Source organism: Lepidochelys kempii, chromosome 4, assembly GCF_965140265.1.
Source record: "Lepidochelys kempii isolate rLepKem1 chromosome 4, rLepKem1.hap2, whole genome shotgun sequence".
Classification (NCBI taxonomy): Eukaryota; Metazoa; Chordata; order Testudines; family Cheloniidae; genus Lepidochelys; species Lepidochelys kempii.
The window spans coordinates 55,556,325-55,576,929 of NC_133259.1; the positions used below are offsets into that span (position 1 = coordinate 55,556,325).

Sequence of the window (20,605 nt, forward strand, 5' to 3'; positions counted from 1 at the left end):
ACTAGCTAAGTGATAAGAATACACCTAAATTCTTAGAGTATAGGCCTTTACAGACAGGCCTGAATATCTATATCCTAACAGGGTGAATGTGATACACTGTTTTTAATTGGCAGGAAAGTAATTACTAGCATCACTACTCCTACTTCATTGCAGCTGTTAACTTCCCTTGCATTTGGTTTCTTTAATAAGCTTCACAATTATTTATTTTTAAAAGTTCAATCATACTCTATTAAAAAAAGTTAGATTTACACTAATCTCTATTTACTAATCTCTACATCCCAAAATTCAGACTTTCTTCACTCGTTAGAAAAATTTTAATAGCTGAATTTTGTAATGAGGTATCATATTAAGACTTAATTACTCTTTATAAAATGTACTATAGAATATTTACTAGAATACTCTAGAGTATTGGCACAAATATTTAAAACTGAACTCTACATTTCAAATAAATTAACAAAGTAATATTTTTGTACAATAGCCCTGATCTTATATATCTTGTATATCTTAAAAAGAAAAGGAGTACTTGTGGCACCTTAGAGACTAACCAATTTATTTGAGTATAAGCTTTCGTGAGCTACAGCTCACTTCATCGCATACATACATGCATCCGATGAAGTGAGCTGTAGTTCACAAAAGCTTATGCTCAAATAAATTGGTTAGTCTCTAAGGTGCCACAAGTACTCCTTTTCTTTTTGCAAATACAAACTAACACGGCTGTTACTCTGAATCTTGTATATCTTGTAATTCACAAAATTCAGTAATTCTCAGTTGTTGGTGAAATTAACAAACTTCTAGTTTAAATAAGTAGTTTAAAGTGGATTGTTATTTTTTCTCTGGCTGCCTAATTTGCAGAATGGCTGTTCACTTTGGAGATACAGTTGATTTCTCAGTACATCAATATTAAGGGTGAATAATGTTCTGTAATATAGCACACACAAAAAAGAAGTTTGTTCTTGGACAGTGAATTTTGTGATGGTGATGGGAGTGCCATTCAAAAAAAGGCAAAATTGATGTTATATGTACTGGCTAATAAAAAGACAAATATAGTTATTTTCCTTTATTGGTGTTCCTGTAGATCTGTTACTCCTGTGACCATGCAGGCATTTTCTGAGGATGACAGGAAGCTGTGGATGGAAGCCTTGGATGGAAAAGAAGCTGTAAGAATATAATACATGGATTATTTTTCGCATACAGTTATAGTGTAATGATGATCATGTTTTCTGCAGGGCTTATATGCCAGGATTACGTAGTTCTGCAAAATGATAGATTTACTGAAAGAGAGTATCAGTGAAATAAAACATTAGCACAGGATAGAGGTCTGTAAAGATTGTGGTGAAGCTGTGGTGTTTCATTTTTGTAACAGCAAAAATTGATTTTATAGATTCCATTACAATGATGATATCACTATTCTAGGTAATGGCTAGTGTAGACTTAATCACTTTTCCTGATAACAATCTAAACTATTCAAATAGACTTGCATGAGCAGTCATGTGACAATATTTCTATAAGCTTAAAAATGTACTGTACACTGGAAAATAATAGGTCTTACTTGAAAATGATTTTATTTTTTAATCTGTTCGTGATTGAGTAGTTGTCCTGTTTTTGGTTCATATTAAAATACTTTAAACATGGGATGGAGTTGCAGAGTTAGCATACAGCACTGGATTATTCATGTTATATTTGAGTATTCAGATCTAGGGTTTAGGTTTGTAAGCCGAGAATAGTGGGAATCGATAGTAGGTGGTATTATTTCTGTGTCACAACAGATAGCTCCTGTGAATTTAAAAAATTCTTTTCGTTACCCCTTTTTTGTCAGCATCATAGCAAAAGCTTTTTAAAGTTGTGAATAGTTCCGGTTATAATTCACCAGGACTTGATTTACCCAATAGAATTCAGCAGTTAAATATATATAATGTTGTGCTGCTAATAGTTCTGGAAAATCTAATTGAAAAATGTTGTTTCCGGTTGGGTTGACATTAAAATTTGCATCTACTTCAGCTGCCATTTTGCCACTAGGGAGATGTAATATAAGTGCCTCATGCCTCCAATGTCCTTTCTAGGATGAGCTCTCTGGCCTGATTACATCTTTCATGAATGCACACCAGTCAGCCAGGGAGTCTGCCAATAGAGAAAAATGGGGGGGGGGGGCACCTTAACTACAGCTCTTGTAAGGCTCTGGGGCAGCTTAAGTGGTTGCAGTTTAATGTTGATCAAACCCAAAATGAAATGTGTCGTTCCAAAAAAGTTTAGATAGTTTGACTCTTCATGCTCTTTGGAACAAACACAAATGTCAAATATCTGAATTCCCCATGGGCTGGAAATTGTTATTCGAGCAGCTCTAGGCTAATGTACTGTATGAAGTGAGGCCCAGTATTTGTTAGCAATCAAGTGCTGCAATTGTGCCTGTTTGGCATTAAGCAGGAAGCATCTTGGTTCTGTTCTTATGAACTTGTTTACTGCAGAGCATTAAATTTTTGTATTTTTCTATTAGCTGTTCATCAATTTGAATAGAGCCAACACAAGACAGGAGGGAAGTAAGTACCTGGAGCTACTATTAAAACTAATATTTATTATATTAAATATGTTAATATTTTAATAATTATCAATTTATTATATTAAAATATAAAATATTTAACATTTTAATTCTGAAATGCATAGATAAAAATGTTTTACAAGAGATTATACACTTTTAAAAAGAACTCAATTTTAATCCCTTTGGCTCCGATTCTGAAAACTCGTATGCACATGCTTAACTTGACTAATATAAATCATCCCACAGAAGTTAATGGTTCCTCTCACAGGAGTAAGCACAGGCATAGATGCGTGCAGTATTGGGGTCTAAGTTCATACCTGCTTTGAGAAAAACTATCCCATTGTTCATGTCAACTCATTTCATACTATAAGTGCCTTAAGGGTACAACTTACTTCTAAACATAACAAAACTTTACTGGTTGAGATTATATTTGTATGGAAATCAGAAAATTAAACGATACGGCATTGGAAACCATAACTTAGTCACATTGCACACATATATAAAAACAGCATAAAGGCTCACTGCTTATATAGTAGTATAAAATACTGTAGATTTGCAAGAGTAGTGAGTTAATGTAGCAGTGAGAATCAAAACTTGTGTGTCCTCAAAATCTGAACCATAACCTGGCATTATAAAAGATATTTTTTTAATTGTTTACTTTTTCCTATGGAGAAAGAGGTAGTGATGAATGTTGAAACGGATATTTAATGGCCCACAGCTGGGCAGATTGTTACAAGTACCAATGAAAATTCGGATTCAATTTGCTCAATGCACAGCAGTTTATTGGAGAAATGATTACACAAGCAGTAAAAGATTATATAGTACGTCTTCCTAATAAGCCTCAATTCCCCAAGCATAAACCCTCAGTAACTATGTTGGCCTTACACAGTATCTTGATTGGCACACAAAGCAGGTGTAGCTACCAGTCCTAGATGGAGACTCGACTCTTATCATCTCTCCTCTCCTCAGTTACTTGGTCTGTCAAATGTCTCCCGAAGCAGGGTCTTGGGTTACCTCAAGGCCCTCTGGTTCAAAAGTCCTACAAAGGTCCCTCATAGCAGGTTGTTGGCTACCCTGAGACCCTCTGTCTTACAGCATCACAGACCTCTTCAGATGTTAATTGGTGAACTAACTCTGCTTAGCATTTATACCTCTTATTCTCAGAGGAGTCACATGTCCCAGAAATGTTTAATTACTAGGGCTGTCAAGTGATTTAAAAAATTAATCGTGATTAATCACACTGTTAAACAATAATAGAATACCATTTATTTAAATACTTTGGGATGTTTTCTACATTTTCAAATATATTGATTTCAATTACAACACAGAATACAAAGTGTACAATGTTCACTTTATATTTATTTTTGATTACAAGTGTTTGCACTGTAAAAAGACAAAAGAAATAGTATTTTTCAGTTCACCTCCTACAAGTACTGTAGTGCAATTTCTTTATCATGAAAATTGAACCTACAATTATAGAATTATGTACAAAAAACTGCATTCAAAAATAAAACAACGTAAAATTTTAGAGCCTACAAGTCCACTCAGTCCTACTTCTTGTTCAGACAAACAAGTTTGTTTACATTTGCAGGAGAAAATGCTGCCTGCTTCTTGTTTACAATGTCACCTGAAAGTGAGAACAGGCATTCTCATTGCACTGTTGTAATCCACATCACAAGATATCTACATGCCAGATGTGCTAAAGATTGATATGTCCCTTCATGCTTCACCGACATGCGTCCGTGCTGATGACGGGTTCTGCTCAATAACAATCCAAAGCAGTATAGACCAACGCATGTTCATTTTCATTATCTGAGTCAGATGCCACCAGCAGAAGGTTGATTTTCACTTTTGATGGTTTGGGTTTTGTAGTATCTGCATCAGAGTGTTGCTCTTTTAAGACTTCTGAAAGCATACTCCCTACCTTGTCCCTCTCAGATTTTGGAAGGCACTTCAGATTCTTAAATCTTGGGTCGAGTGCTGTAGCTATCTTTACAAATCTCACATTGGTACCTTCTTTGTGTTTTGTCAAATCTTCAGTGAAAGTGTTCTTAAAACGAACAACGTGTGTTGGGTCATCATCCGAGATTGGCATAATATGAAATATATGGCAGAATGCGGGTAAAACAGAGCAGGGGAGGTACAATTCTCCCCCAAGGAGTTGAGTCACAAATTTAATTAATGCATTATTTTTTTAACTAGCATCACTAGCATGGAAAATATCATTTGCATACAAAAGTGCCATGCAAATGCCTGTTCTCACTTTCTGGTGACATTGTAAATAAGAGGAGGACAGCGTTATCTCCTGTAAACTTTTTTGTCTTAGCAATTGGCTGAACAAGAAGTAGGACTGAGTGGACGTGTAGGCTCTGAAGTTTTACATGGTTTTGTTTTTGAGTGCAGTTATGTAACAAAAAAAAATCTACATTTGTAAGTTGCACTTTCAGGACAAAGAGATTGCACTATAGTACTTGTATGAGATGAATTGAAAAATATTATTTCTTCTATTTATCATTTTTACATTGAAATATTTGTAATCAAAATATACACTTTATCAATTACAACACAGAATACAAGATATATATAGGAAAACATCCAAAATATTTAATAAATTTCAATTGGCATTCTCTTGTTTAACAGTGCAATTAATACTGCGATTAATTGCAATTAATATTTTAGAGCTTTATTCATTACTAGTTTTTCTAATTAATATTTTAGAAGGGACTGCAAAATGGACAGAGACCAAAGATCAGTTGACGTTTATCCTCTCCTCAATCATTCACTTGAGCTCTTCGTGTGCGGCCATCTTAAAGGGTCATTTTGACCCGGGTCAGCCTGTGCCAACCTCACTGATTGCGTGTTTTTGCATTTTCTTTACTTGGTGAGCTGGCCATTGGGTGATATGTTCCAAAGTTCCATTTTGAATCACACACACAGATAGAGCCTCTGATCACTCTCAATAAATTTCCATACCAACTGTCTGATGCTAAGAGAACCCTGCTCCCAGAATCCTCTAGCAAATTCAAACGTATCAAGCCATACCAAACTCATGTTCACCACATTCATTCATATCAATCACAATAATTCATAATAATTTGGCACCGTCCCAACAATGAAGGCAACTATTCTCCTTGGATTCAGGGGTTAATGCATGTGTTCTTTGTAATCCTGGGGTTTATTCTGCTCCCACTCATGTCAATGGGAAAACTTCCATAAGATTTCATGGTGTAGGAGCAAGCCAACAGTGAAGGTGAAGACCAGATGGTTAGGTGAAATGTGGTTGTGTAACATGAGTTTTGATTTAGCAGAAAAGGGCTTAGACAGTGCCACAAAGATAGTTTTCAGAGGAACAGCCGTGTTAGTCTGTATTCGCAAAAAGAAAAGGAGTACTTGTGGCACCTTAGAGACTAACCAATTTATTTGAGCATGAGCTTTCGTGAGCTACAGCTCACTTCATCAGATGTTTACCGTGGAAACTGCAGCAGACTTTATATACACACAGAAATCATGAAACAATACCTCCTCCCACCCCACTGTCCTGCTGGTAATAGCTTATCTAAAGTGATCAACAGGTGGGCCATTTCCAGCACAAATCCAGGTTTTCTCACCCTCCACCCCCCCACACAAATTCACTCTCCTGCTGGTGCTAGCCCATCCAAAGTGACAACTCTTTACATAATCAAGTCGTCCAAAGTGCTGGAAATGGCCCACCTGTTGATCACTTTAGATAAGCTATTACCAGCAGGACAGTGGGGTGGGAGGAGGTATTGTTTCATGATTTCTGTGTGTATATAAAGTCTGCTGCAGTTTCCACGGTAAACATCTGATGAAGTGAGCTGTAGCTCACGAAAGCTCATGCTCAAATAAATTGGTTAGTCTCTAAGGTGCCACAAGTACTCCTTTTCTTTTTACAAAGATAGTTGGTTCTCGAGTATTATCTTTTGAAAACATCATGTTTTAGGTAGCTCGTTCATCAGCTGCCATGAAGAGATGCACATACATGTCCTAAATCTGTGGTGGGAAAAATCTTTTGGCTTGTGTAGGACATACTTTGTTGGGGATGCTAGAAGAATTCCATAGGGGAGAAGCATTGCAATGTGTTCTGTACGAGTACTCTCTTTTCCAATTGGGTGAACTTTCTTAGATTTTATTCATTCTACATAATACTTTTTTAAAAAGAGACATTGGATCCATTTTTTAGGTTTGTCAAAATATTTAAAGCTAAAAAGTTATAAATAATTATTTTTGATAAACCAGTTTCTTGAAATGACCTCCCGAAGTTTGAAATATTTTAATATAGCTTAAAAAATATAGCTTAAAAATTGATTGTAGTCATATCCTTTATTTAATAAACGACAAGTTCACATGAGGCTTCTCTTCATATGATTTTCACTTTATTTTAAAAGGGAATATCACGGAATTATTTAAACAAGACTGGAAATACAGTTATTGTCTTTTTGGCTGTTAGTTGAGGGTTTTCCATCAGAAAGTCTCCATGCGCATTTTAGTTTTATGGGTGTGTTTTAAGAATTGGGGTTTTCCTTTAAAAATCTGCAGTGGATATAGCTAGTATTCAAATACTCAAGATCTTGCAGGACGTGTTCCAATGAGTTGAAAATTTTTTAGGATTAGTCTGTCTTGCTTTGCAGTAAATAATCTTAAACCACATTCTTTTCCTGCCAACATACGTTTCTAATTAAGGGTCAAATCCCGCAAAGACTTAGTACTGTGAATAGACTCTCTGAAGTCACTATACCTCGTAGCAAGTGCTTGCAGGATTGGTTCTGTACAAATATAAGAGACCAAAAAAGAAAAATGTCTCTAGAAAATTTTACAAAGAATCCTGGAATTCTTCCTCAGTTTTGCCTGAGTGGGTCCTGTCTGTAGGGTTAGGTGCAATCTTACTTTCTACCAAAAAAGCAGCGCTAGATTGGCCTTGTATCTTTGGGCATGTCTACATGAACACTTATGGCACAGCAAGCAGCGGTGTAAATCTGCGGCGTTTCAACGTGCTGCACACTAACTGTCCTGTAGACCCTGCTGATGTGTGCTAAAAGTTCCCTAGTTTGTGTTGACGTACTGTGGCTTGAAACAGAAGTAGGTGAAAATACATTAGGGAATGTTTAGAGCATAGCAGCAGGATCCACACAGAGAGTTGGTGTGAAGCATGCTGGAACGCTGTAAATTTACACCCCAGCTTGCTGCATGTAGTGTTTGTGTAGACATGCCATCGGTGAGAAAAAGACAAATATATTATTAATTGTGCTTAAAACTTTTTGAAATTGTTTTTCCTTTTAGGTGCACAGTTGGATAAGATAGGGTTCACCATTCTGAGAAAATGCATCAGTGCCGTTGAAACTCGAGGTAATGATCAACACAGCCAAATGCTACTGCTCATGAGGGAAGGACAAAGATGACTGAGGCCTGTGAGAAGGTGGGAGTGGGGTGTGTGTGTGTGTATCTGCTATAAAGTCTCACCAGACCCATTGTAGAGCTTGGAGAAGATGGAGGCCAGACTCAGAAGAAGCATCTGTCCAGCCCCTCCATTTTAGCTGTGGCTGTGCTCCAGGTAGAATCATAGAACCATAGGGTTAGAAGGCACTACAAGGGTCATCTCGTCTAACCCCCAGCCAAGATGCAGGATTTGTTGGGTCTAAGGGTGATCTGCTCCTGAGTATACAAAAATGTGTCCTGTACTCCTGAGGAAATCCTGATGGAGGGTCTGTAGGTATATTCTTCCCCACTCTTGTGTCAGGCCTCATGCAGTCCCAGTGTTTGTAAAAAGGAGGTCAGATATTTGCCCATGGTTACTGAAACACCATCAAGGGGTGCGTGCAGTTCCTCACTCTGCAGGCTATAAGGGGCTTAATATGCTGCTAATGAAGCTTTTAATTTTTTAAAAGGTGTCATAAATATAAAGGGAAGGGTAACCACCTTTCTGTATACAGAACTATAAAATCCCACCTGGCCGGAGGCAAAACCCTTTCACCTGTAAAGGGTTAAGAAGCTAAGATAACCTTGCTGGCACCTGACCAAAATGACCAATGAGGAGACAAGATACTTTCCAAGCTGGGGGGAGGGCGGGGCAGGGGCCAGGCAAAGGGTCTGCCTTTCTGTGTGATGCTTTTGCCAGGAACAGATCAGGAATGCTCGTCATAACTCCTTAAGTTAGTAAGTAATCTAGCTAGAAATGCATTAGATTTCCTTTTGTTTAATGGCTGGTAAAATAGCTGTGCTGAATGGAATGTATATTCCTGTTTTTGTATCTTTTTGTAACTTAAGCTTTTGCCTAGAGGGATTCTCTCTGTTTTGAATCTAATTACCCTGTAAGGTATTTACCATCCTGATTTTACAGAGGTTATTGTTTTACTTTTTCTTCAATTAAAATTCTTTTAAGAACCTGATTGCCTCAGGCCGACGGATTGATTGATTTATTGAGCATTTCTTTTAAAATGGTTCAGCTCTTTCCAAGATCAAGGCTAGGAAAAAAATACCTTATTTTGCCTGTGTTAAAAAATTCAAGACCTTTTCTTTGAACAACTCTAGTACTCCCAAGCATTGGTGCAAGGATTTGAAATTTGGCAGGGGAGAGGGAGCATCCTGTGTGTTAGGAATGTGCCTTTTGGCATCCCTGTGGAGATCTGCCCAAATTTGGCCAAGTTATAAGCTTTAGAAAAATCACAGTTTGTACTTGCTGAGTAAAGATTTCTCAGATTTTAGCTACTAAAATCTCTAACAATTCCATCTACAATGAGCATGCTCCAGCCCTAAGATCAGCTGGACTTTCCCTGTAATTTCAGCTTTGGGCTATAGTTGGCTGTACTGGGCCCAGATCTGGACACCTGAACTGTGAGAGCAGGAAAGACTGTCTTGACTGTCCTCTCAGTGACCCTCTGCTGGGTCTAAGCAGTGTGGAGGAGGAGGATGTCTGATTCAAATGTAGAGCGGACAAGAGCTGCACCTGTTGGTGGAAATAGATTGGGATGAGGAGACTGGGACTGAGAACCAAGTGGGAAGTGGAGATGGATCTGAGGTGAAACAGTGTGAAGGGGGAGAACTGGGATTGGCTGGTCAAAGAGACTGAGGCAAGGAGCTGGGGCTATATGTGGTAAGAGTTGTACTGGGAACCAGTAGGTGAATGTGGGCTGGGGATGATGGGAGGCTGTGAAGGGAAATCAGATGAGGAGCTGGGAGGGGAAGACTGGGACTGGGATGTAGCATCCAGAGGGGTGAGATTAGGACTTGCTGGCCAAGGCAATTGGGACTGGGATGAGAAGCCTGAGGAGTGGCTACTGAGGCTGGCTAGGTGAGGCAAGTGTGACTAGGATGAGGATCTTGGGGTGGGGAAGACCAGGAATGAGGACAGGTTGCATGGGGAAGGTGCGAAAGGGTACAAGCTTGGGGAAAATGAGCAGACGTGTCTGTGCCCAGAAGAGTTCACTCCCCACCAGAACCAGAATGGAACCCAAGATTTCCAAGGCTCACCATTCCTCTGCTTTCATCAAATATCTCAGTAACCTACTGGCAAAGTGTCCCATTCTCTTTTAATGCTGGTCTACAATACAGGATGACAACCTACTCCTGCTATCATGTGTACTGTTAGTTCAAGCGGCAGGGATCTGTGTGGTGCATCTGCTAATGAGCCATATGATTGTCAATATGATGCCATGTGAAGCGTTTTATTTTTAAACTAGGAAATTGCACACTCAAAACTATGTTAAAGTAACAGTAAGGTTGCAAAGTCAAGCACTCAAAAATTAACAAATGCTACACATGAAGCAGGAGTCCTGCAGGCAACTGTCGTCTTTTGCTACACAACCCTCATTGATCCCTAGAGCTGGTCTAGTCTGTGCACTGAATGAGGCAGAGTCCTCTAGAAAAAATATTGTGATCATGTAATTGAAGTTATATTGTAATGCATACATACAAGGGGGCTGAATGAATTCTAGCGTTTCCTAACTTTGGAGTGCTTGACTTTGCAACATTGCCAATGTTCTTTTAATGTAGTTACTATATGCTATATATAGTAGATAAAATGAACAATGATAGTTAGTAGGGAAAACAAATGATTTCTTTATTTTAATTTTATTAAGAGTTTTCAAAAAAAATATTCACTTTTATTTGTAGGGTGGGGAATTCAGGTGTGGGTGTAGGCAATATGTCTGCTATCTAGCATTCTGCAATCCACCCAGCCACGGCTTAAGGGAACATGACTTGGAAATAGTATACAAAGCCATGGTTATTGTTTATCTGTTCATTGACTCTGAACATACTTAAGATGTATTTGAAAACAAAATAAAACAAAATCTTGCCTTGTGTATGACATGTGCTGTTGCTCTCATAGGGATAGAAGATCAGTTTCTGCACTGTTACACCCATACATTTCTAATGATGTCTGTTGAGTTGTATGAGCATAAGTGATGAAATAATTTAGGCAAGTCTCCTTGATGTACCTTTATTATAATAATATGAGGAAAACTATTAGGCTTCAAAGCTCCAGATTTTATACCTAGGAAATAGAAGATATACTAAAATAAATCTTATAACAACCTTTACTGTGAATATTTTACAGTAAGTTGCTAAAGGAAGTAATGTTCAATAAAAGAAAATAGAAGACAGATGCTCCTCAGAGTCTGTGTCTGTATGCCATGTTTTATCTCTTTTAATCCTAATGGGTGTGAGGTTGGTGTGGGAGGAAAGAGAGGACAGTCTAGTGTGGGTGGAAACTGAGAATAGTCTTGTCATGTCATAGCAGATAACTCTGGTATGCAAAGGAAAAAAAAGAAAATGAAAACATATTGAGCATTAAATTGTCAATGGCTGAATGACTTTCCCACTTGTGTTATTCATTTTATCAAGCTGAGAAGAAATATTTCACTTTGAATAAAAAAAACTGTTCTTCAATTAAAAGTAGAATTAGGTAGTAGACTAGAATTCTTGTGAGCTCATATATAAGGATATTTACTAATTTACTAGATTAGAAAACTTGAGCTATTAAATCAGCATTATATTTTAAAAACTCTGCGGCCCCATTTTTCTCTGACACGAGTACAATTCTGATGGGATTTTCAACCATATACTGTATTTTAGAGCAAGACTGGATGTTTTTTATTATTCCGTTTTGATTTACAGTTCAGCACCTTAGTGGATAATAAAAATGAGAGAGAAAAGATTATAGAAACATCTGAGTGCTGTTCTTCCAAAAGGAAAAACTAGGTGGGGGTCTGTGTGTGTGTGTGTGTGTGAGGCAGACAGACAGACAGACACTGTACTACTTCCTCTGAGCACTCAGTAGGGCGGCATTTTGTAAAATGCCAGTGCTAAGGGTTAATAACAAATTTCCACTTTGTTAGTAATTGGTACTGCGGCAGCACCTATTCTGAGATGTAGGGACAGATGGCAGCAGTGAGCTGTCATCTCAGTTTTTCCTCAGAATTTTTGTTTCACTGGTGAGAAAATAGGGAACCTTCCCATAGGAACAACCTGGCATTACCTTGATTTGTCAGTATGCGTGTGTGAGCACATCAGTAGTACATAATTGGATAGAAAACTAAGTAAAACATGTTATTTCTGCAGCTGTATTAATAGCCCACATTAGCAATATGTATTAAAAAAAAAAACTCATTTGAGATGTACGTTGTTGGTAGACACACCCTGCTTGCTATGGCATAAGTTTGAAACAGGGGGAATTGTTTTACTTATAGTAAATTTGTTTATTGGCATGCCTAGCAAACCATATGTGTCCAAATCAAGCCCTGGTATTCTGAGAGTCAGTCACCCATAACTCATGTAAATATAAAAAGAATTAGAATATGCACTGCAGAGCCTTGCAGCTCTCAAAGCTGTTAATAGTGCTTGGTTCAAAGGCTGCTACTGCTGGCTGAACCAATCAGAATTTGTATTCTAGTTGGCAATAAGCTAACACTCTAAAATACTCTGCAGTATTTAAATGTTCAGATCTGAAATCACATGATTTCAAACTGTGTTTGTGTTTTATTAAAAATTTCATTAAAATAAAAACGGTATTGAGAAGCATTAATTCCCCTCTGCACCTCTCATTATGCATTAGCAATGAGCTCTGCTTCTTTCAGGTTGATGAATTTGAACTTGATCAATTATCTGATAGTAATTACCAGCACAGAGTGATTACTATTGCTAAAGTGGCATCCTAGTTTCAATATTACTGTCATTTCAGACACTTCACAGCAGCACATCTGTTTTAAAAACCAAACAAGGGTTGCTGTGGTTTGTCCTAAATTATTTTTAAGCATAAGGTCAGCACAATTTTGTTCTTAATAGTTTTAATGTTAGCAGTGCAGTAAATCAATATACAACCTGACAGCTTGAACTTCTGAGATGAGCAAAAACAATAATATAGATTTGATTGTAAGAATGTTGCTTCAACTTTTCCTTGTTTCTTGCATACAATGCAGAAGATTTGTTCTGCAGCACTAGAAACTAAAGTTGGATGCTCCTGCAAAAAGGCCTGGTGCCATTTGGCAAAGCATCAGAAAGTTGAATATGAGAGATCTATATATCTTTGGGCTGGAGTTCCCACGGAATCCCAAGGGAAATTCAAGCAGGAACTGCTCTCTACTTTGCATCCTCTCCAGTCCCCCAAGATTTCCAGGCTTCTTAGTTTTGGGTGGGTCAGAAATTATTTTAATTGTTTCCTGCTGGCAATTTTCTAAGTGATGTGTAGTACATGTGTGGTGATGATCTTAGTCTTAAACATGGGACTCTCTGGAAAACTGAGAGGTATGGGAAGTTTTTGTATATGTAAATTTACATTATATCATTAGATCTGTGGCCATCTAGACAATAAGAAGAAAGCCCAAGAAAAAGAAGAAGAAAATCTAGAAGACCTTTTATTTTTCAAATGTCAAGGTGTTTTGACCACTGAGTATACTAGGTGGTGGTGGTGGTGGTGGTCTCATTTGTGAAGCTGCTAGAGTAATTCATTAAGAATAATATTTATTGTAAATGATACTTACGATTTTTGAAGATATTTATCTAATATTCAGTGTGACAAAGTTCCTCCTCTGCCTTGGTGGGTCCTGCGCTTATTGGCGGATTTGCTTGCTCAGAGATTCACGGCAGCCCTCAGTTTGGCCACTTTTCCAAGTGGCTCAAACCTGCTGTTCACTCAGCTAACTTCATTGCTGGCCAGCATGGGGAAAAGGAAGGAGAACAATCCCCACAGTCTCTGCTGGTCCACCTAGTGGGTTCCACTAGAGATCTTCTCCTCTGGTGAGACCCCCAGTCCAGGTCAGCTCCTCCTGTATCCAATAGGGAGTTGGGGGGATGGGTGGGAACCCGGACCTGCCCTCTACTCTGTGGATCACAGCTGTCTACAGTGTTTTGTGTAACATCTGTGTGACAGTTACAACTCCCTGGGCTACTTCCCCATGACCTCCTCCCAACACCTTCTGTATCCTCACCACAGGACCTATCTCTTGATGCCAGATAGCGTTTGTACTCCTCAGTCCTCCAGCAGCACACCCTCTCACTCTCAGCTTCTTGCACACCCCTCACTCACTGTAATGAGGTCCTTTTTAAACCAGGTGCCCTGATTAGCCTGCCTTAATTGATTCCAGTAGCTTCTTAATTGGTTCTAGGTGTCCTAATTAGCCTGTCTGCCTTAATTGGTTCCAGCAAGTTCGTGATTGTTCAGGAACTGCCCCTGTTACTTTACCCAGGGAAAAGGGACCTGCTTAACCTGGGGCTAATATATCTGCCTTCTATCACTCCCTTGTAGCCATCTGGCCCGACCCTGTCACATCAGGTATAAGCTTTCCATTATTTGACTAGTTCTGCTTGTTTTTTCTTTTGCTTTGTGTTGAAACCATCTACTGTTGAAACTGGGAGATCTCCACAGGTGTTTTCTCTGTATGTTGTATTCTTTAATAATAATAAATAATAATAGTAATTAATAATAATAAAAATATGAAAAATAAAAGCCAATCACAGAAAACCTACCCTGTAGTTACAAAGATAAAATAAAGGTTGTTCTCACAGTATTCATACCTTCCGGCATTTCTGCATTTCCACTTCTAGGTCCATATGAAACCAGGAAGTACTGAGCTTGTTATTGTAAATTGGATTGCATCAGAGCCCCAAAGTCTCAATCAGGTTCACAGCCCTATTGTGCCATGTTGTGTACAGATATATAAAAAAGGATGGGGTAAAGGGGTTCAACATAGAAGCAATGTGATCAGTGTGATGGTGGGCATACAACTTCTGGGTTTTTTTACTTTTTTGATCTTTACATTTTTATTTATGCTAAAAAAAATCTTAGTTTTTTGGAGGGAGGTTATGTGAGATTTCAGTGAGGGGAGAGAGGGAATGTTGTAATGAGAAGGGACTGAATAGAGGGGGAAGGGGCAAAGGGAGAGGGCAAAGAAAAAGAAGGGGGGTGAAAGGAAAGTGAGCAGCATAATGGCATGTTGAGTGAGATTGGGCGGCTAAATGGTTGCAGTGGGAGGAGAGAGGGGTTGGATGGAAGATGAGCAACAATCAATGGCAATACAGAAAACGAGAGTGGGGAACAAGAGAAGATATCCAGTGTCCATGTTCCAGAGATGAGTGAATTAGGATAGTGGGAGGCTGTGAATGCTCAGCTGGCTGTTGAGGTTGCACCGCACAAAAAGGACAGGAGAGAAATTACTGCTCTCAGTCCTGAAGTTGGGTTCCTCAGGCCCTGGGTATACCCAGTGTGGGGAGAACAGTGGGTTGGAATGATGCCTTGTATCTTAAGGAAAGAGCATTGTTTACTGATGTGAAAAAAGTTTGGTTTGAGTTTTTAGGAAAGAGCTCGTAGAACGGGGGGAAAAAACAAACCCTAAAACTATTTCCAAAGTCCTAAATGGGCTGTGTCAGTGCATTGTAAAAAATGTGCATGCACCTTTTTCCTGAAGACCAACATTTTATTTAGCTCGGATTTATTTTAATGGACAGCAAAAAGATGATTGTAGACAGATACTTTATTTGCAGTGTATTCCTCTCGTAGTCATGAGTAACAATGTGGTGAATGCAGCTTTGAGGAAAACTTATTGTTTAGCATTTTAGAAGTTTTTAAAGTTGTATTTGCTGTATATTTGAATGCTCTGGTTGATCTGTTTTCTTCCTCAATAGGTATAAATGACCAAGGATTATACAGAGTTGTGGGGGTGAGTTCAAAGGTCCAGAGACTTCTGAGTTTGCTAATCGGTATGCCTCTATTTTATAACTACTTTTACCATGTTTTCATTTTGATTCATGGCTGATTTAATTTCAGTGTTGATATTTTATGTAATGTTTACATTTACTTTTTCATCATTTTGGGTCAAATTTTAGCTTGCCATACTCATGCATAGAGTTTTGTCCTGCATTCACTGTGGCCTCTTGGCTGAGTAAGGCAAGCAAGTTTTAGCTGTTAGTATAAACAAAGAAAACTGCCAAAAGTATCTGTTGGGACAAATCATGGGTGTGGTATAGGTAGGTTTAAAGGAGCCTGAGTTTAAATTAATCTAATCTACACCCGCAGTCTGGAAGGGTTAGAAAAGTGGGTATATGGGAGAGTCTCCTTTTTTACACCTTCCTGTTTTTTGTCTTGTACCTTTTTTGGCTAATGGTGAGTAAATGACATGAGCTTAAATTCCCTTTGGCCTGGTCTACACACAGGATTTGTATCAGTGTAAATATGTCAATTAGGGATGTGATTTTTTTTTTCCAAATAATATAGTTATCCAGGTACAGGGCCTAGTATGGGCCCAATTATATCAGTATAAATGTGCTTATACCAATATAGCTTTCTTCCATATGGGAAGGGGGGATAAACTATATCAGTATGAGCACATATAGACTAATATAACTGCATCCACACTGGGGTTGGGGGTTGTACCTCTTTACATTCTGGTATACTTAAAGTGGTATAATTCATGTGTGGACAAGGTCTTAAGCTTGGTCTACATTTAAAAGTTAGGCCAACATAGCTACTTTGGTCAGGGATGTGTGGGTGGGGGAGAACAACCCCTGACCAAGGTAGCTATGATGACCTAGTGTAGAGGCAGCTATGTTGATGGAAGAATGCTTCCTTCCACATAACCACTTTCATTGGGGGAGGTAGTATTCCTAGTAGGGCTGTCAATTAATTGCAGTTAACTCACGCGATTAACTCAAAAAAATTAATCACGATTAATCGCAATATTAAACAATAACAGAATACCATTTATTTAAATATTTGTGGATGTTTTCTACATTTTCAAATGTATCAATTTCAGTTACAACACAGAACACAAAGTGTACAGTGCTCACTTTATATTATTTTTGATTGCAAATATTTGCACTGTAAAATGATAAAAGAAATAGTATTTTTCAATTCACCTCATACAAGTACTGTAGTGCAATCTCTTTATCATGAAAGTTCAACTTACAAATGTAGGTTTTTTTGTTACAAAGCTTCATTCAAAAACAAAACAATGTAAAACTTTAGAGCGTACAAGTCCCACAGAACCCAAACCACCAAAAAAAAATCAACCTTCTGCTGGTGGCATCTGACTCAGATGATGAAAATGAACTTGCATCGGTCCACACTGCTTTGGATCATTATCGAGCAGAACCAGTCTTCAGCATGGATGCATGTCCTCTGGAATGGTGGTTGAAGCATCAAGGGACATATGTATCCTTAGTGCATCTGGCATGTAAATATCTTGTGACTCCGGGTACAACAGTGCCATGCAAATTCCTGTTCTCACTTTCAGATGACATTGTAAACAAGAAGCAGGCAGCATAATCTTCTGCAAATATAAACGAACTTGTTTGAGTGATTGGTTGAACAAGAAGTAGGACTGAGTGGACTTGTAGGCGCTAAAGTTTTACATTATTTTGTTTTTGAGTGCAGCTTTGCAACCAAAAACCTACATTTGTAAGTTGAACTTTCATGATAAAGAGATTGCACTACAGTACTTGTATGAAGTGAATTGAAAAGTACTATTTCTTTTTTTTAAAGTGTAAATATTTGTAATCAAAAATAAATATAAAGTGAGCACTGAACACTGTATTCTGTGTTGTAATTGAAATCAATATATTTGAAAATGTAGAAAACACCCCAAAATATTTAAATAAATGGTATTCTATTATTGTTTAACAGTGCGATTAATCACAATTAATTTTTTTAATTGCTTGACAGCCCTAATTCCTATAGCAGTAGAAAAACCGATTTGTGTCTGCACTATGGAGTTATGCCGGTATAGCAACATAGCTATGCTGGTATAGTCTCCATCAACATACATCAACACTTACAATGCTACAGCTGTGCCTCTGTATCACTTCAGTGTAGACCAGCCCTCCAGATGTTTTAATTCGGCCCTCAAGTTCCCGCTGGGGAGTGGGGTCCGGGGCTTGCTGTGCTCCGGCGCTTCAGCCGGGGAGTGGGGTTGGGGGCTTGCCCTGCTCCGTGCGGCTTCCAGAAGCAGCAGCATGTCCCCCCTCCGGCTCCTACACATAGGGGCAGTCAGTGGGCTCCGAACGCTGCCCCTGTCCCAGGCGCTGCTCCCGCAGCTCCCATTGGCTGGGAACTCTATGGTCAATGGGAGCCGCAGGGGCAGTGCCTGCAGACAGGGCAGCGTGCAGAGCTGCTTGGCTGCGCCTCCGTGTAGGAGCCGGGGGAGGGGACGGGGGGACATGATGCTGCTGCTGCTTCTGGGAGCTGCTTAAGGTAAGCGCTGTCTGGAGTCTGCACTCTTGACCCCCTCCCACACCTCAACCCCCTACACCAGCCCTGATCCCCATCCCGCCCTTCGAACCCCTCTGACCCAGCGTGGAACAAAATCCTGCATCCCCAGCCCCACCCCAGAGCCTGCACCCCCAACCGGAGCCCTCCCCCCTGCACCTATCCCCCCTGTCCCAGCCTGGAGCCCCTCCCGCACTCTGAACTCCTCATTTCTGGCCCCACCCCAGAGCCCGCAGCCTGAGTCAGAGCCCTTACCCCCTCTTGTACCCCAACCCCCAATTTTCTGAGAATTCATGGCCCGCCACACAATTTCCATACCCAGATGTGGCCCGAGGGCCAAAAAGTTTGCCCACCCCTAGCGTAGATGCTTACTACAAGGATGGGAGCGGTTCTCCTCTTGCTGTAGGTAATCCATCCCCATGAGAGGCGGTACGGAAGAATTCTTCAGTCGACCTAGTACTGTTTATACTGGAGGTTAGGGTGGCTTAACTACATCTGTCTGGGGTGTTGTTTTTTCACACTGCGCCCCCATCCCTCCTCGAGACATAGCTGTAACTTTTCAGTGTAGACCAGTCCATGATCATAGTCTACACTACAGAGCTATATCTGTATAACTATATCACTCCAGGGTATGGAAAACCCACACTTAGTTATACAGACTTAGTTATACAGTTATACCCCCATGTAGACAGCGCTATGTCGACGGGAGAACTTCTGCCATTGACATAGCAACCGCCTCTCAAGGAGGTGGATTAACTCTGCTGACAGGAGAAGTGCTGTATGTGAAGACAAGCCTTCGTTTAGACTCCGCCTACATGCACTTAGCAGTGGGTAGCTTATATATCATCTGATGTAATCCCTCTTCGCACTAATGCCACCAGAATATTTTTTTCTTTTTCTTCTGGAAAACTTGATACTCATTTAGTCCCAGTAGTCACACTTTTGCTGCCACACCATTGCTTCCAGAAAAGTGCTGGTGTTTGGCTGAATCTCCTCATCTGCCTAGTATCTTGCACCAAATTTATAGCCATGACTGCACAATGTGCAACATTTCCAAATTTCCTGTCCAGAGCACTGATAGTACATGCAGTTGGACAAGACCACAGGGATTAGTTCATTTTTATGGAGCTTCCAAACCTGTCACTTGACAGCAATGGTCTGATTCTCAGGGATTCATTGGTATTCAGAGAAGCTTGTTTGCAGTTTGCACCAGGCTCTTCTCCAGAACCATGCATGCTCCATCTGTGCTGATAACACAGTGTTCTTTGGCACAGAAAACTGGAGGAAACCAGAAAGTGAATTCATTTCATTACCCCAGACATTATGTGAATGACAAAGCGCTTTTATATTATACACTGCTGTCAATTCAGTGCCACCTGTAAGCCTTTTTTTTTTTTTTTTAAAGCAGGCTGTCTCTTCAGGAGTGATGATGAGACTTCAGGCTTGAGGGCCTGTATGTCATATCAATCTGTCATAATGACCTTGCTAAATATTAATTTATATGGTGTCTTACTTTAATTAATCAATATTAACAATGCCCTGAGGTACTCTGTCAATGCATGTAAACTTGTCTGTATTTTAAAGCGTTGTAACAAGAAGGGAGTGTTAGGAATCATAAACCAAAATTAATGTAAACAACCAACACACAACAGATTCTGATGGCTGTTTAGCTGTGTTGGAATTAAAGACTCAGTAAGCAATAACCTTTTTTTAGCCATTAGCCATGGGAACAATTACCTGTCATCAGTTGAAGAACCTCGTTAGAATGCATTTGCTACCATGGGCGGTTTTTGTTTTTCTACTCACTGGTTTATCTAGGGTGTGCAGTTTTGGCAGTCAGATTTTCCTCTTTACCATTAGTGGTTCCAAATTAAATAGACTCAGGTTCCAGTGGTTCAGTAGCAGCTGGAAGAGATTATTGGGGATTCCAGCATCTGCTTTTACTTAATTTTTAAATTAGAAACACTTTTTTGCTCCTTTCCAAGATTCATGTAATGATTGGGAATTGAAAGATTATACTAATGTCAAGACAGCAAGAAACATCAACTAGAGAACATGTACTGTTATAGTCAGGTGCCCCTCCCCTCTCCCAATAGTTCACTGAAAGTATCATGATGTGATCCTGCTTGCATACTTATTTTTATGTGGTCTCAAGGAAGATTAGAGAAGGGTTTCTGTTTGTTATATAGTGCAGAAGGATCTAAAACATCTGATTAATCTATACCCCGTTGTATCTGAGTTTAAATATCCTTGATAAAATCCTCCTTCCAGTGTCATTAAAAATAAAACAAAACCCCATCTCTGATTGTCTCTGATTTAACTTTCAAGGTATTCACTTTTTTTTTTATAAGATCTCAAAG

At 39.2% G+C, this 20,605-nt stretch overlaps 1 protein-coding gene across 9 annotated transcripts in view; it reads left to right on the plus strand.

Annotated features, from left to right (window-relative positions):
- ARHGAP10 (Rho GTPase activating protein 10) overlaps nt 1-20,605 on the plus strand; it is a 266,272-nt gene that overhangs the window by 144,504 nt on the left and 101,163 nt on the right. For all 9 annotated transcript variants that reach the window (XR_012158591.1, XR_012158590.1, XR_012158592.1 and 6 more), the window contains 4 exons: nt 1,076-1,157; nt 2,492-2,534; nt 7,832-7,897; nt 15,668-15,742. Coding sequence is in view for 6 of the 9 variants with exons in the window: in XM_073341321.1 (XP_073197422.1) it covers nt 1,076-1,157; nt 2,492-2,534; nt 7,832-7,897; nt 15,668-15,742 (266 nt within the window). In the remaining 3 variants the exon portion in view is untranslated. The remainder of the gene's footprint in view (nt 1-1,075; nt 1,158-2,491; nt 2,535-7,831; nt 7,898-15,667; nt 15,743-20,605) is intronic.